This window comes from Artemia sp. Qi Xiang Cuo, chromosome 10 (genome assembly GCF_049724085.1).
Source record: "Artemia sp. Qi Xiang Cuo chromosome 10, ASM4972408v1, whole genome shotgun sequence".
In the NCBI taxonomy this organism is placed as follows: domain Eukaryota; kingdom Metazoa; phylum Arthropoda; class Branchiopoda; order Anostraca; family Artemiidae; genus Artemia; species Artemia sp. Qi Xiang Cuo.
This window is the reverse complement of record NC_142803.1, coordinates 27,548,259-27,563,636: the sequence shown is the minus strand read 5'-3', so window position 1 is coordinate 27,563,636 and position 15,378 is coordinate 27,548,259. Positions and strand designations below refer to the sequence as shown.

At 32.2% G+C, this 15,378-nt stretch overlaps 1 protein-coding gene across 1 annotated transcript in view; it reads right to left on the bottom strand.

The window, feature by feature from the left end:
* The window catches only part of LOC148947628 (uncharacterized), a 200,651-nt gene that overhangs the window by 159,264 nt on the left and 26,009 nt on the right, over positions 1 to 15,378 (bottom strand). The window contains exon 4 of the mRNA XM_089095962.1: positions 8,577 to 8,733. Coding sequence (XP_088952088.1) covers positions 8,577 to 8,733 — 157 coding nt within the window. The remainder of the gene's footprint in view (positions 1 to 8,576; positions 8,734 to 15,378) is intronic.

Here is a 15,378-nt window from a genome sequence, read left to right as displayed (position 1 = left end):
AAAGTGTTTTGGGGTAGATGGGTTGATTGGAAGAAGGATGTATTAGCGAAGTTATAGTGGAGGGCAAGTTGCTAGTGAAAAATCTAAGCTAATAAGGGTTTTTGACCGTAAAATCTAGTTTTTTGTAAGGAAATTATGGAAAATACAATTTGATGGTTCATAGGTGAAACTTAAGTCCAGGTATGGATCGTAAAATAAACTATTTCTGTAGAATCTGAGCTAATAGGGGTTTTTGACCATTAACTCTAGTTTCCTGTGAGAAAATTATGGAAAATACAATTCTCTCGTTCAAATGTGAAACTTAGGTCGATTCTCTGATTCAAATGTGAAACTTAAGTCCAGTTTTGGATACTCATAATAATGAGGACTGATGGTTCTAATTCAATATTTTTTTTCATAAAAAGAAACTATTTTTTTTTAACTTCGAAATTATTCAACTTTATTTTTTTTTGTACGTATCATAAAATGACAAAATATGCTTACGGCTCTAACAATTGTACTCTGTGAATGGTCAGAGACACAATGTGGCTTTCCCACTGGTATTCTATGTCCGGATATTGACACTACCTAGTCTATTGCATGTATTAAATCAGTATTTTTTACGCAGTAGAATGATAGACACATAAGTCATATCTTTTAAAAAAGTGAAGATGGAGCATTTTAATAAAGTGTGTTCACATGTCAATGTTATTGTAGCATAGAATGCTGACAAGGAGAAGTATTTAAACTATGAAACAAGTAAAAATGGTAGCACTATTGAAAATGTATGAGTGTATTGTCATGACAGTAAGGAATTTAACTTCTTTGACTTACCAAAAAAATTCAACTTTTGTTAGGGCGTATATGCAAGAGTAGATACCCAGAGATGATAGCACTCAAACAAAATGCCAATATAAAAATAATATTTCATGAAGAGAGACATCTTCTTGCCAGTGCTTGTGGTAACATGCTACCTCTTGTTACACCCCATCGTCAACTTTCGGGTATTAGCATTCAACGGAAGATCAAAAGCAGACATGCATACTCTTCTACTAATATCATAAACCATATCTTGTCGACGTGCCGAAACTGTTACCTTTGTAAAAATAATGTTGTAATAGACAGTGAAATTGCCGGAAAAATAAAAAGGGCATTAGCAGAAAATATCAATAAGGAATATAAAGATGAATCGATGAAAAACAAAGTGCCAGCAAACGTCACTACCATTAATCAAACAATTAATGAAACAAATAATAGCAAAGATGAAGTGCATATTGAACATGTGGATGACCCCCCATTAGAAATGTGTTCACATGCTAGTGTTATTGTAGCATTGAATGCTGACAAGGAAAAGCATTTTAACTATAACACAAGCAAAATTTGTAGCACTATCGAAAACGCATGCGTATATTGTCATGACTCTGGAATTAAATTTACTTGGAGCACCAAAAAAAATCCATTATACAAATGGTAGAATTACAGAAGTATCGGTTCAAGAGATTTTAGTACTCAAAGAGAATGACAACATAAAAATAATAGTTGATGAAGAGGGGTATCTTCATGCTAGTGCTATAGGTAACATGCTTCCTATTGATAGAACCTTTCGTCGGCTTTTAGGTATTAGCATTCAAATAAAAGCAAAGAGGAAAAGAAAGGCCTACTCTGCTACTAATATCATAAACCATATCTTGTCTACGTGCCGAAACTGTTACCTGTGTAAAAATAATGTGATAACAGACAGTGAAATTGCCAGAAAAATAAAAAGGGTATTGTCAGAAAATATCACTATGGAATATAAAGATGAAACGATGAAAAAAAAAACACCAGCAAACGTTATTGGCCATGATCAAACAGTCAATGAATCAAATAATACCAAAGACGAAAATCATATTGAGCCTGTTCATGAGACACCAGTAAAAATTGTGTATGGTTCAAAATGGAATAATGATTATTCTACTGATTACGAACTAAGAGAAGACAATAACTACAATATCAAGAGAGAACATGGTGAACTATTTTATGGAACAGATTCAAAATGTCCAAAGTTAATCATTGATATTAATAATGTATCATAATATAATTTTGTATTAATATTCTACATAAAATTATTTCATTAAAAATATTACATTGTTATTTGTTCATTATTTTTTAGAGTAAGATAGCATATCAAGCGTATAGAATGTCTATTAAAACATCGACGATGTAAGAAAAGGAATTTGCGTACATCTTTTGTCAGACACATGGGATAACATTGTCAAAATCTAGGTATCGGAATGAAAAATTGTAGGTAAGTAAGTAAGCACTCTTTCATGAATTCACCTCATGGATACACAATGCAGAAATTTCATTAAAGAAATTATGAAAAAATTGTAAGTAAGTAGCAAATTCTTTCTTGAATTCACCTGCTGGATAAACAAAAAGACATTTCGTTCAAGAAATTATGACAAAATTCCAAGTAAGTAACAAACTCATTATTGTTTTCACGACTTAGATACACGATGTAGAAATTTAATTCAAGAAATTATGAAAAAATTCTCAGTAAGTAACAATTTCTTTCTTGAAGTCAACTCTTGGATATACAATATTGAAATTTCATTCAGTAAATTATGAAAAAATTGTAAGCGAGTACCAAACTCTTTCCTGAAGTCACCTCTTGGATACACAATGCAGAAACTTCATGTAAGAAATTATCAAAAATTGTAAGTAATTAGCAAATTCTTTCTTGAATCTGCCTCTTGGATAAATAAAAAAGACACTTAATTCAAGAAATTATGACAAAATTCCAAGTAAGTAACAAACTCATTATTGTTTTCACGACTTAGATACACGATGTAGAAATTTAGTTCAAGAAATTATGAAAAAATTCTCAGTAAGTAACAATTTCTTTCTTGAAGTCAACTCTTGGATACACAATACGGAAATTTCATTCAATAAATTATGGAAAAATTGTAAGCAAGTAACAAACCCTTTCCTGAAGTCACCTCTTGGATACACAATGCAGAAACTTCATTTAAGAAATTATCAAAAATTGTAAGTAAGTAGCAAATTCTTTCTTGAATTCGCCTCTTGGATCAACAAAAAAAGTAATTTAATTCAAGAAATTATGAAAAAATTCTAAATAAGTAACAAATCCTTTCTTGAAGTTACCTCATGGATACACAACACAGAAATTTCATTTAAGAAATTATCAACAATTGTAAGTAAGTAGCAAATTCTTTCTTGAATTCGCCTTCTGGATAAATAAAAAAGACATTTCGTTCAAGAAATTATGACAAAATTCTAAGTAAGTAACAAACTGTTTCCTGAATCCTCCTCCTGAATGCACAATACAGATATTTCATTTAAGAAATTACGAAAAAATTGTAAGCAAGTAACAAACTCTTTCTTGAATACACCTCGTAGATACACAATGCAGAATTTTCATTTAAGAAATTATCAAAAATTGTAAGTAATTAGCAAATTCTTTCTCGAATTCGCCTCCTGGATCAATAAAAAAGATATTTCATTCAAGAAATTATGACAAAATTCTAAGTAAGCAACAAACTCTTTCTTGAAGTTACCTCATGTATACATAATACAGAAATTTCATTTAAGAAATTATGAAAAAAATTGTAAGCAAGTAACAAACTCTTTCCTGAAGTCACCTCGTGGATACACAATACAGAAATTTCATTAAAGAAATTATGAAAACATTGTAAGTAAGTAGCAAATTCTTTCTTGAATTCACCTGCTGGATAAACAAAAAGACATTTCGTTCAAGAAATTATGACAAAATTCCAAGTAAGTAACAAACTCATTATTGTTTTCACGACTTAGATACACGATGTAGAAATTTAATTCAAGAAATTATGAAAAATTCTCAGTAGGTAACAATTTCTTTCTTGAAGTCAACTCTTGGATACACAATACGGAAATTTCATTCAATAAATTATGAAAAAATTGTAAGAAAGTAACAAACTCTTTCCTGAAGTCACCTCTTGGATACACAATGCAGAAACTTCATTTAAGAAATTATCAAAAATTGTAAGTAAGTAGCAAATTCTTTCTTGAATTCGCCTCTTGGATAAACAAAAAAAGTCATTTCATTCAAGAAATTATGACAAAATTCTAAAAAAGTAACAAATCCTTTCTTGAAGTTATCTCATGGATACACAACGCTTTATTGTTTTAACGACTTAGATACACGATTTATAAATTTAATTCAAGAAATTAAAAAAAAAGGAAAGTAAGTAACAAACTCTTTATTTATTTCATCTCTTGGATACAAAAAAAAAAGACATTTCATTCAAGAAATTATGACAAAATTCTAAGTAAGTAAAAAACTCATTCTAGAATTCGCCGTTTACATGCACAATACAGAAATTTCATTCTATGGGACCTCTACACGTGATTAAACACGTTTTGAAACTACATGCTATTTACTTACCTTTCCTTGGCACCTTTCCAAACGAGCGTGGATTCCCCACTGGTTCCTACACATTCCAAAAAAGTGACGTCTCTGGGCTGTCTCTGTGTCGTCTCTTTGATCACACACACATAGAGACGAGACACGCACAGACACGACACACAAACAGAGTCATAGTGAGAGAGATATCCAAAAGTTGGGTTGATCTAGGTTCACTTAGAGTGGCACGCCACTCTAAGTGAACCTAGATCAACCCAACTTTTTGGATATCTCTCTCACTAGACTCTGTTTGTGTGTCGTGTCTGTGCGTGTCTCGTCTCTATGTGTGTGTCATCAAAGAGACGACACAGAGACAACACAGAGACGTCACTTTTGCAATGTGTAGGAACCAGTGGGGAATCCCCGCTCGTTTGGAAAGGTGCCAAGGAAAGGCAAGCAAATAGCATGTAGTTTCAAAACGTGTTTATTCACGTGTAGAGGTCCCATAGAATGAAATTTCTGTATTGTGCATGTAAACGGCGAATTCAAGAATGAGTTTTTTACTTACTTAGAATTTTGTCATAATTTCTTGAATTAAAAGTCTTTTTTTTTGTATACAAGAGATGAAAATCAATAAAGAGTTTGTTAATTACTTTGCTTTTTTTTATAATTTCTTGAATTAAATTTCTACATCGTGTATCTAAGTCATGAAAACAATAAAGCGTTGTGTATCCATGAGGTAACTTCAAGAAAGGATTTGTTACTTATTTAGAATTTTGTCATAATTTCTTGAATGAAATGACTTTTTTTGTTTATCCAAGAAGCGAATTCAAAAAAGAATTTGCTACTTACTTACAATTTTTGATAATTTCTTAAATGAAGTTTCTGCATTGTGTATCCAAGACGTGACTTCAGGAAAGAGTTTGTTACTTGCTTACAATTTTTTCATAATTTATTGAATGAAATTTCCGTATTGTGTATCCAAGAGTTGACTTCAAGTAAGACATTGTTACCTACTGAGAATTTTTCATAATTTCTTGAATTAAATTTCTACATCGTGTATCTAAGTCGTGAAAACAATAATGAGTTTGTTACTTACTAGGAATTTTGTCATAATTTCTTGAACGAAATGTCTTTTTGTTTATCCAGCAGGTGAATTAAAGAAAGAATTTGCTACTTACTTACAATTTTTTCATATTTTCTTTAATGAAATTTCTGCATTGTGCACGAGGTGACTTCAGGAAAGTGTGTGTTACTTGCTTACAATTTTTTCATAATTTCTTAAATGAAATTTCTGCATTATGTATCCATGAGGTAACTTCAAGAAAGAGTTTGTTACTTACTTAGAATTTTGTCATAATTTCTTGAATGAAATATCTTTTTATTGATCCAGGAGGCGAATTCGAGAAAGAATTTGCTACTTACTTACAATTTTTGATAATTTCTTAAATGAAATTTCTGCATTGTGTATCTACGAGGTGTATTCAAGAAAGAGTTTGTTACTTGCTTACAATTTTTTCGTAATTTCTTAAATGAAATATCTGTATTGTGCATTCAGGAGGAGGATTCAAGAAAAAGTTTGTTACTTACTTAGAATTTTGTCATAATTTCTTGAACGAAATGTCTTTTTTATTTATCCAGAAGGCGAATTCAAGAAAGAATTTGCTACTTACTTACAATTGTTGATAATTTCTAAAATGAAATTTCTGTGTTGTTTATCCATGAGGTAACTTCAAGAAAGGATTTGTTACTTATTTAGAATTTTTTCATAATTTCTTGAATGACATGACTTTTTTTTGTTTATCCAAGAGGCGAATTCAAGAAAGAATTTGCTACTTACTTACAATTTTTGATAATTTCTTAAATGAAGTTTCTGCATTGTATATCCAAGAGATGACTTGAGGAAAGAGTTTGTTACGTTCTTACAATTTTTTCATAATTTATTGTATCAAATTTCCGTATTGTGTATCCAAGAGTTGACTTCAAGAAAGAAATTGTTACTTGCAGAGAATTGTTTCATAATTTATTGAATTAAATTTCTACATCGTGTATCTAACTCGTTAAAACAATAATGAGTTTGTTACTTACTTGGAATTTTGTCATAATTTCTTGAATGAAATGACTTTTTTGTTTATCCAAGCGGCGAATTCAAGAAAGAATTTGCTACTTACTTACAATTTTTGATAATTTCTTAAATGAAGTTTCTGCATTGTGTATCCAAGAGGTGACTTCAGGAAAGAGTTTGTTACTCGCTTACAATTTTTTCATAATTTACTGAATGAAACTTCCGTATTGTGTATCCAAGAGTTGACTTCAAGAAAGAAATTGTTACTTACTGAAAATTTTTTCATAATTTCTTGAATTAAATTTCTACATCGTGTATCTAAGTCGTGAAAACAATAATGAGTTTGTTACTTACTTGGAATTTTGTCATAATTTCTTGAACGAAATGTCTTTTTTGTTTATCTAGCAGGTGAATTCAAGAAAGAATTTGATACTTAATTACAATTTTTTCATAATTTCTTTAATGAAATTTCTGCATTGTGGGTCCACGAGGTGACTTCATGAAAGAGTTTGTTACTTGCTTACAATTTTTTCATAATTTCTTAAATGAAATTTCTGCATTGTGTATCCATGAGGTGAATTCAAGAAAGAGTTTGTTACTTACTTACTTACTTACTTACTTACTTACTTGCTTACTTACTTACCTACAATTTTTCATTCTGATACCTAGATTTTGACAATGTTATCCCTTGTGTCTGACAATAGATGTACGCAAATTCCTTTTCTTACATCGTCGATATTTTAATAGACATTCTAAACGCTTGATATGCTAGCTTACTCTAAAAAATAATGAACAAATAACAATGTAATATTTTTAATGAAATAATGTTGTGTAGAATATTAATACAAAAATATATTATGATACATTATTAATATCAATGATTAACTTTGGACATTTTGAGTCTGTTCCATAAAATAGTTCACCATGTTCTCTCTTGATATTGTAGTTATTGTCTTCTCTTAGTTCGTAATCAGTAGAATAATCACTATTCCATTTTGAATCATACACAATTTTTACTGGTGTCTCATGAACAGGCTCAATATAATTTTCGTCTTTGGTATTATTTGCTTCATTGACTGTTTGATCTATGCCAGTAACGTTTGCTGGTGTTTTGTTTTTCATCGTTTCATCTTTATATTCCGTAGTGATATTTTCTGACAATACCCTGTTTATTTTTCTGGCAATTTCACTGTCTATTATCACATTATTTTCACACAGGTAACAGTTTCGGCACGTAGACAAGATATGGTTTATGATATTAGTAGCAGAGTAGGCCTTTCTTTTCCTCTTTGCTTTCATTTGAATGCTAATACCTAAAAGCCGACAAAAGGTTCTATCAATAGGTAGCATGTTACCTATAGCACTAGCATGAAGATACCCCTCTTCATCAACTATTATTTTTTATGTTGGCATTCTCTTTGAGCACTAACATCTCTGGAAATGATACTTTCCCATATCCACCTTTTGTATAATTGAATTTTTTTGGTACTCCAAAGAAATTTAATTCCATAGTGTCATGACAACGCACGCATACATTTCCGATAGTGCTACCACTTGTACTTGTTTCATAGTTCAAATACTTCTCCTTGTCAGCATTCAATGCTACAATAACACTACTATGTGAACACATTTCTAATGGGGGGTCATCCACATGTTCAATATGCACTTCATCTTTGCTATTATTTGTTTCATTAATTGTTTGATTAATGGTAGTGACGTTTGCTGGCACTTTGTTTTTCATCGATTCATCCTTATATTCCTTAGTGATATTTTCTGCCAATGCTCTTTTTATTTTTCCGGCAATTTCACTGTCTATTACAACATTATTTCTACAAAGGTAACAGTTTCGGCACGTCGACAAGATATGGTTTATGATATTAGTAGAAGAGTATGCATGTCTTCTTTTGATCTTCCGTTGAATGGTAATACCCGAAAGTTGACGATGGGGTGTAACAAGAGGTAGAATGTTACCATAAGCACTGGGAAGAAGATGTCCCTCTTCATCAACTATTATTTTTATGTTGGCATTTTAATGAGTGCTATCATCTCTGGATATCTCACTCTTGCATATCCACCATAAAAAGAGTTGAATTTTTTTGGTACTCCAAAGAAATTAAATTCCTTACTGTTATGACAATGCACACATACATTTCCAAGAGTGCTATCATTTTTACTTCTTTCATATTTCAAATACTTCTCCCTGTCAGCACTAAAAGCTACAATAACATTGGTAAGTGAACACACATTATTAAAATTCTCCATTTTTACTTCTTTTAATGATATGACTTCTGTGTTTATAGTTCCACTGTGTAAAAAATACTGATTTAATACATGCAATAGACAAGGTAGTGTCGATATCTAGAAATAGAATACCAGTGAGAAAACCACCTTGTGTCTCTGACCAATCACAGAGTACAATTGTTAGAGCCGTAAGCATATTTGTCATTTCAAGATACGTACAAAAAAAAATAAAGTTGAATAATTTCGAAGTTTAAAAAAATAGTTTCTTTTTATGAAAAAAAAAATATTGAATTAGAACCATCAGTCCTCATTCATATGAGTATCCAAAACTGGACTTAAGTTTCACATTTGAATCAGAGAATTGACCTAAGTTTCACATTTGAACGAGAGAATTGTATTTTCCATAATTTTCTTACAGGAAACTAGAGTTTATGGTCAAAAACCCTTATTAGCTCAGATTCTACAGAAATAGTTTATTTTTTGATCTATACCTGGACTTAAGTTTCACCTATGAACCAACAAATTGTATTTTCCATAATTTTCTTACAAAAAACTAGAGTTTACGGTCAAAAACCCTTATTAGCTTAGATTTTTCACTAGCAACTTGCCCTCCACTATAACTTCGCTAATACATCCTTCTGCCAATCAACCCATCTCCCCCAAAACACTTTTCAGACATTTCTTGTTAAAATTTTTTATTTCAACTCATCCACACGGGTTTTTCGCTAGCAACTCTGCCTCCACTATAACTATGCTAATACATCCTTCTGCCAATCAACCCATTTCCCCTAAAACACTTTTCAGTCATTTCTTGTTAAAAAATTTCTATTTCAACTCATTCACACGGGTTTTTCAACATTTGAATCAGAGAATGGACCTAAGTTTTACATTTGAACGAGAGAATTGTATTTTGCATTATTTTCTTACAGGAAACTAGAGTTTATGGTCAAAAACCCTTATTAGCTCAGATTCTACAGAAATAGTTTATTTTTCGATCCATACCTGGACTTAAGTTTCACCTATGAGCCAACGAATTGTATTTTCCATAATTTTCTTACAAAAAACTAGAGTTTACGGTCATCAACCCCTATTAGCTTAGATTTTTCGCTAGCAACTCACCCTCCACTATAACTTCGCTAATAGATCCTTCTGCCAATAAACCCATCTCCCCCAAAACACTTTTCAATCATTTCTAGTTAAGATTTTTATTTCAACTCCTCCACACGGGGTTTTAGCTAGCACCTTACCCTACACTATAACTACGCTAATACATCCTTCTGCCAGTCAACCCATCCCCCCCCAAAACACTTCAGTCATTTCTTGTTAAAATTTTTTATTTCAACTCATCCACACGGGTTTTTCGATAGCAACTAGCCCTCCACTATAACTTCGCTAATACATCCTTCTGCCAATCAAACACTTTTCAGTCTAAAATTTTGTTTTTAATGTGCAACAAGTAAAGAAAAAGCACATGGAATCAGGCAACCGAGTCTCTCAAACCCCTTAAAGCTCTTTTAACAGATACAAGAACTACTTATTTAACACAAAAACTTCATTTTTAATGAGCACTAAGTAGAGAAAAACCATACGGAATCAAGCAAGTGAGTCTCTCAAACCCCTTAAAGCTCTTTTAAAAGATACAAAAACTACTTATTTAACACAAACACTTCGTTTTTAATGAGCACTAAGTAAAGAAAAACCACACGGAATCAGGCAAATGAGTCTCTCAAACCCCTTAAAGCTCTTTTAACAGATACAAAAACTACTTATTTAACACAAAATACAGGCAAGCAAATGACATGGGAATTCCTATACACGCAAGCAAATAACTGAGTTATTTTTACGTCACAATTTTCAACTTAAAACCATTCTAAATATATTGGCAACTAAAAAAGACACACCGGTTTTTCTGACACGGATTTAACCTAAAAAAGACACTTGTATATCATGAAATAGAAATCCAGTAAATTTGTTTACCTATAGGACCGGTATTGCGTAAATCTCTTTGAAAGGTGTGATGCCCTGTAGAAATGTTTACCTATGGGACCGGTATTGCGTAAATCTCTTGGCAAAGATGTAATGACCTGTAGAATAGAATACCTACCAGAAAAACCTGTTTGGTACAGGGGCCTTGGCAAATTCAAAAGGTCAACTCTACTGGAGAAAATAATGGTGGACACCTTGTCACTACCATGAAGAGTTGTTCTATAAAGGAGAAAAAAAGAGAAAGGCAAGCCCTATCACAAAATATCGTCCTGAAGGGAGCCACCAATAGCTTAACGGCTACTTGGACTGTTTTATCCTTTTTTTTCGTTTTTTTATTATTGTTTTTTTAGTGTGGAGGCAATGGGCCTTTATGGCTCGAGCCTGGATTCATTTTTTTTTTGTCAAACCGCAATAATGATAATGCCACGAATCCAAACGGTATTTTATTCCATCCAGAGGATTTTATTCTTTCTAAAAGGTAGGATGTTAATTGAAAACGGACATGGGAAAGTAAGGCACGCTAAAAACCGGCTTATTGTGGCTATTCCAGCTCCAACAAAAAGGGGATATTTGTTAAAAAAATCTATGTTTCAAGTAGTCCATCTTGTAACTGGTTTTTTTAAATTGGTTTTTGTCCTGTCTCAAACTGGTATGTCCATGTCAAGGCCATATCGATGAAGGAAGGTGTCCCCCCCAAAAAAATTTTTTTTTCCGACTCGTAAGATATAACAAAAATGCATATAAGCAAATTTTTGATGAGTTTTTAAAAGTTTTTTGTACATCTCCCCCGAAAAAAACACATAAATCCTGGATACAGCCTAGGTCTAAGTACAAAGTTTGAAACCGTTCTTATGGATTATCCAGTTACCCGTTTTATAGGATATGCGTTTTGCAAAAAGACCCAATGGCTTTGGTTGTCAAAATCTGTTTCATCAGGTGAATTATATTTTGTGCTGAGTGAAGAGAAACATATTTTACTTCCTTAGAATATACATTGTAACGCTCTGAATATATTATTCCAAATAAAGGAAAATTAATTGGATAAGTCCCCCAAATTTTCCTGATTTGAAAGACTGTTGACAAAACCTGGAAGATTTGAAAATGTGCTTTTTGAACCCAAGGTACCCTCCCTTTCGAAAAAGATTCACTGATCAGCCCACACCCACCCAACAGTTGGTCGAAAACTAAGCTATACTGTATAACCATTGGTAATATTGTATAATCGTTAGTAACACTACATATTTCATTCATTATTTGCATATTAAAAACCATTTATACGAGAAAGCAACGGAAACTACAATATTGTCAGAAACAGGTTTATCAGCCTTTGAGGGAACACATCTAATCCTCAAGATTTACCTGGATCAAACAGTTCATGGTAACGAACTGTAAGTAAGGAATAACCCGGCTCAATTGTAACCGAAACTTTAAAAAACGGAGCTTTGATGTCAATAGATATAGCAAAGGAATCGGCTTCTTGGGCTAATTTCAAATATATAAATTTCATTAAGTTTAGTAATACGCATCAAAAGTGATGAGCGCGAGAAAATTCGCCTGATTTTCAAAAAATGGGGAAACACCTCCTAAAAGTCATGGAAATGTTAATGAAAATCACACCATCAGATTCATCGTCCCAGAGAACCCTAAAGTAGAGGTTTGAAGTTCTCATATGCAAAAATGTTGAATTTTGTATTTTTTTTGCCAGAAGAAATGTCACTAATGCGTGTTTATTTGATTTTTTTTCTTTTAGTGTTTTTTCTATTTGTTTATTATAGTTTGAATTTTGTCCCAATTCGTTAAGAACGACTCCTGAAACACCATGTTCGTTTAATTAGAACAATAAGAAGTTTTTTTTAAAAGTACTAAAAAACTTCAGCGTAAAGAGGGAGGTGTTGAGGAGGATATACGTAATAATTTCTGTTCGTTTTAAGTTTTAATGTTGCTCCTTACTTTGGGTTGAAAAAAACTTGTTTTTTTTGTTTAATCATAGTTAAGATCCATAGGTTGTTCGTAGACATCACCATTAACTCCTATTATTCGAAATATCCTAAACGAAAGCATTTTCCCCATATAAGAATTATAGAACGAAAATAAGAGGTTAAACAGGTCAATAAAACCAGATTTTACCATCTACAAAACTTGATTAAATCTACTCTATTAATTTTACATATAATAACTAGTGTTGCTCAATCTGCAAATGTTCCGGGCTTTCTATTGCCACAGTAACAATACCTGGATTGAAATCAATATGTTTAGTTACAATGAATAATGAATTGCTTGGAGTTGTTATAATTGGGGCGGTCAAATTCAAAGTAGTTAGGTCTTATAAGGAACATTTGTGTGCCTAGATGATACATTTGGTTTAGAACTCTAGCAAAGGTTCTCTCCTCCCAACCTTTTTTTGCGCTGATTGCACTGTTATCGTCACTTCAGTACTGATCTATTACTGATCTGTACTGATCAGTAATACTGCACTGATAATATTTACTGTACTGATCTGATCAGTACTGATCAGATGATCAGTACTGATATATTACTGATCTATTACTGCTGCTTGTGTTGGAAAAATCTGTTTTACCTATCCCTTAAGTTATAAAAATGGAATTAAGAAAAACAAACAAAATCTTATTTAAATTCATCTTTCATTGATTTTAAGTTTGTTCTTTTGCGTGCCCCCTTCCTCACCTTACACATCTCTCTTTTTTTATTTCTCTTTCTCTCCCTCTCTCTATCTCTTTCTTTCTCTCTCTCTCTTTATTTCTCTGTATATATGTATATACTTCTTTCGTCTAAGAATCCCCTATTTATATCCATCGACTGCCAAGAAAAAGAAAAAAAAATTGACAAATTTAATACGTTAAAACGGCAAGTAAGTAAACTTTATATGAATCTATTGCATTAAAATGTTATTTTTTCATTTATTTTTATTTATCAAACAGTTCGTGGTAACGAACTGTAATTAAGGAGCGACCCGACTCAATAGTAACCGAAACTCTAAAAAACGGGATTTTGATACCAATAGATACATAAAAAAATGAGATTTTAATGCTGATTTAAAATATATAAGTTTCATCAAGTTTAGACCTACCCATCAAAAGTTGAACGCCAGAGAAAATTTGGCTGATTTTCGAAAAAAAAGAGAGGAAGATCCCCTAAAAGCTATAGAACCTTAATGAAAATTGCACCATCAGATTTAGCGTATGAGTGAACTCTATTGTTGAGGTTTCAACCTCCTATCTGCAACAATGTGGAATTTTGTATTTTTTGCCAGAAGAAAGATCATGGATGCTTTTTTATTCATTTTTTGTTTTTTTTTTCAGGGGTGATCGTATCGACCCAGTGGTCCTAGAATATCGTGAGAGGGCTCATTAGAACGGAAATTAGATGTTATAGTGCCCTTTTTAAGTGATCAAAAAAATGGAGGACACCTAGGCCCCATCCCACGCTCATTTTTTTCCCCAAAGTCACCCGATCAAAATTTTGAGACAGCCATTTTGTTCAGCATGGTCAAAAATATGATATCTATGTCTTTTAGGATGACTTAATCCCCCAAAGTCCCTGGGGGGAGGGCTGCACCCAATGTTAACATATAGTATTGGTTATTGGGAAGTACACAGACGTTTTCAGGGGGGACTTTTTCTGGTAGTGGGGGGATGGGTCGGGGGTTATGTGGGAGGATCTTTACAAGAAGTAAGTTTTTATGTGGGAATAGACATTTATAAGAAGGGGGCGCCGGAATTCCTTGTATTATTTAAAAAAAGATCTTAAATTAAATAAAAAAACAAGTTTTTCAACTGAAAGTAACCAGCAATATAACAGAATACAACAAATAAGAATTATTACGTATATGATTAGGTTCGCACCCTAGTCAATACGTCGTTCTTTAAGCCAAAGATTTTTTAGTACTTTCATAAAAGCTATTTATTCTAATTAACGGCCTTTGTGATTAAAAGGCCATTTTTAAAGAATTGGAACAAAATTCGAACTTTAGCGTAAAGAGCGAGGTATTGACTAGGGGGTGAACTCCCTAATATATGTATTAAAAATATATGAATATAGAAGTTCGTTACGTAAGTTAATTTGTAAGTTACGTATATTTTATTACTAATAAAAACGTTCGTAAATAAAATTAAACAACGTTCGAGAAAGCCATTTAACCAATTAAAAGTAAAATTAAAATGCAAATTAGGTGTTGATTATTCATGTACGGTGAGCCAAAATCAAAACCTGCATTAATTCAAAAACGTTCAAAAGTTAAATGAAAAAACAAGTTTTTTTTACTGAAAGTAAGGAGGACGATAAAACTTAAAACGAACAGAAATTATTCCGTATAAGTAGGAACCTATCATGAGCTCCCGTACGAACACATGTGCTGCCATCTAAAATTTAGTCTAACGCCGCCAGGTTATAATTTTATTCAAGGATTATCGATCCACGAACGAGTCAATGACCCCTTTTTTTAAGGTCGATTTATTTGTTGTTTTCAAGTGTATTGACTCCGGGGTGAAGTTTGCATATGCGCATTAACAGTGGGGGGGGAATGTATTGATCTATAACTCGTGAGGGGACACCATATATGGGCATAGAATACTGAACGAACACCATGCTGTCATCTACAATTGAGTCTAACTCCAAACGGGACTCCATTTATTCATGGTTTATTAATGTCTCATGGATGATGTCAAAGTCGATTTATTTGTTGTTGTTTTTGTTGTTTTGCCGA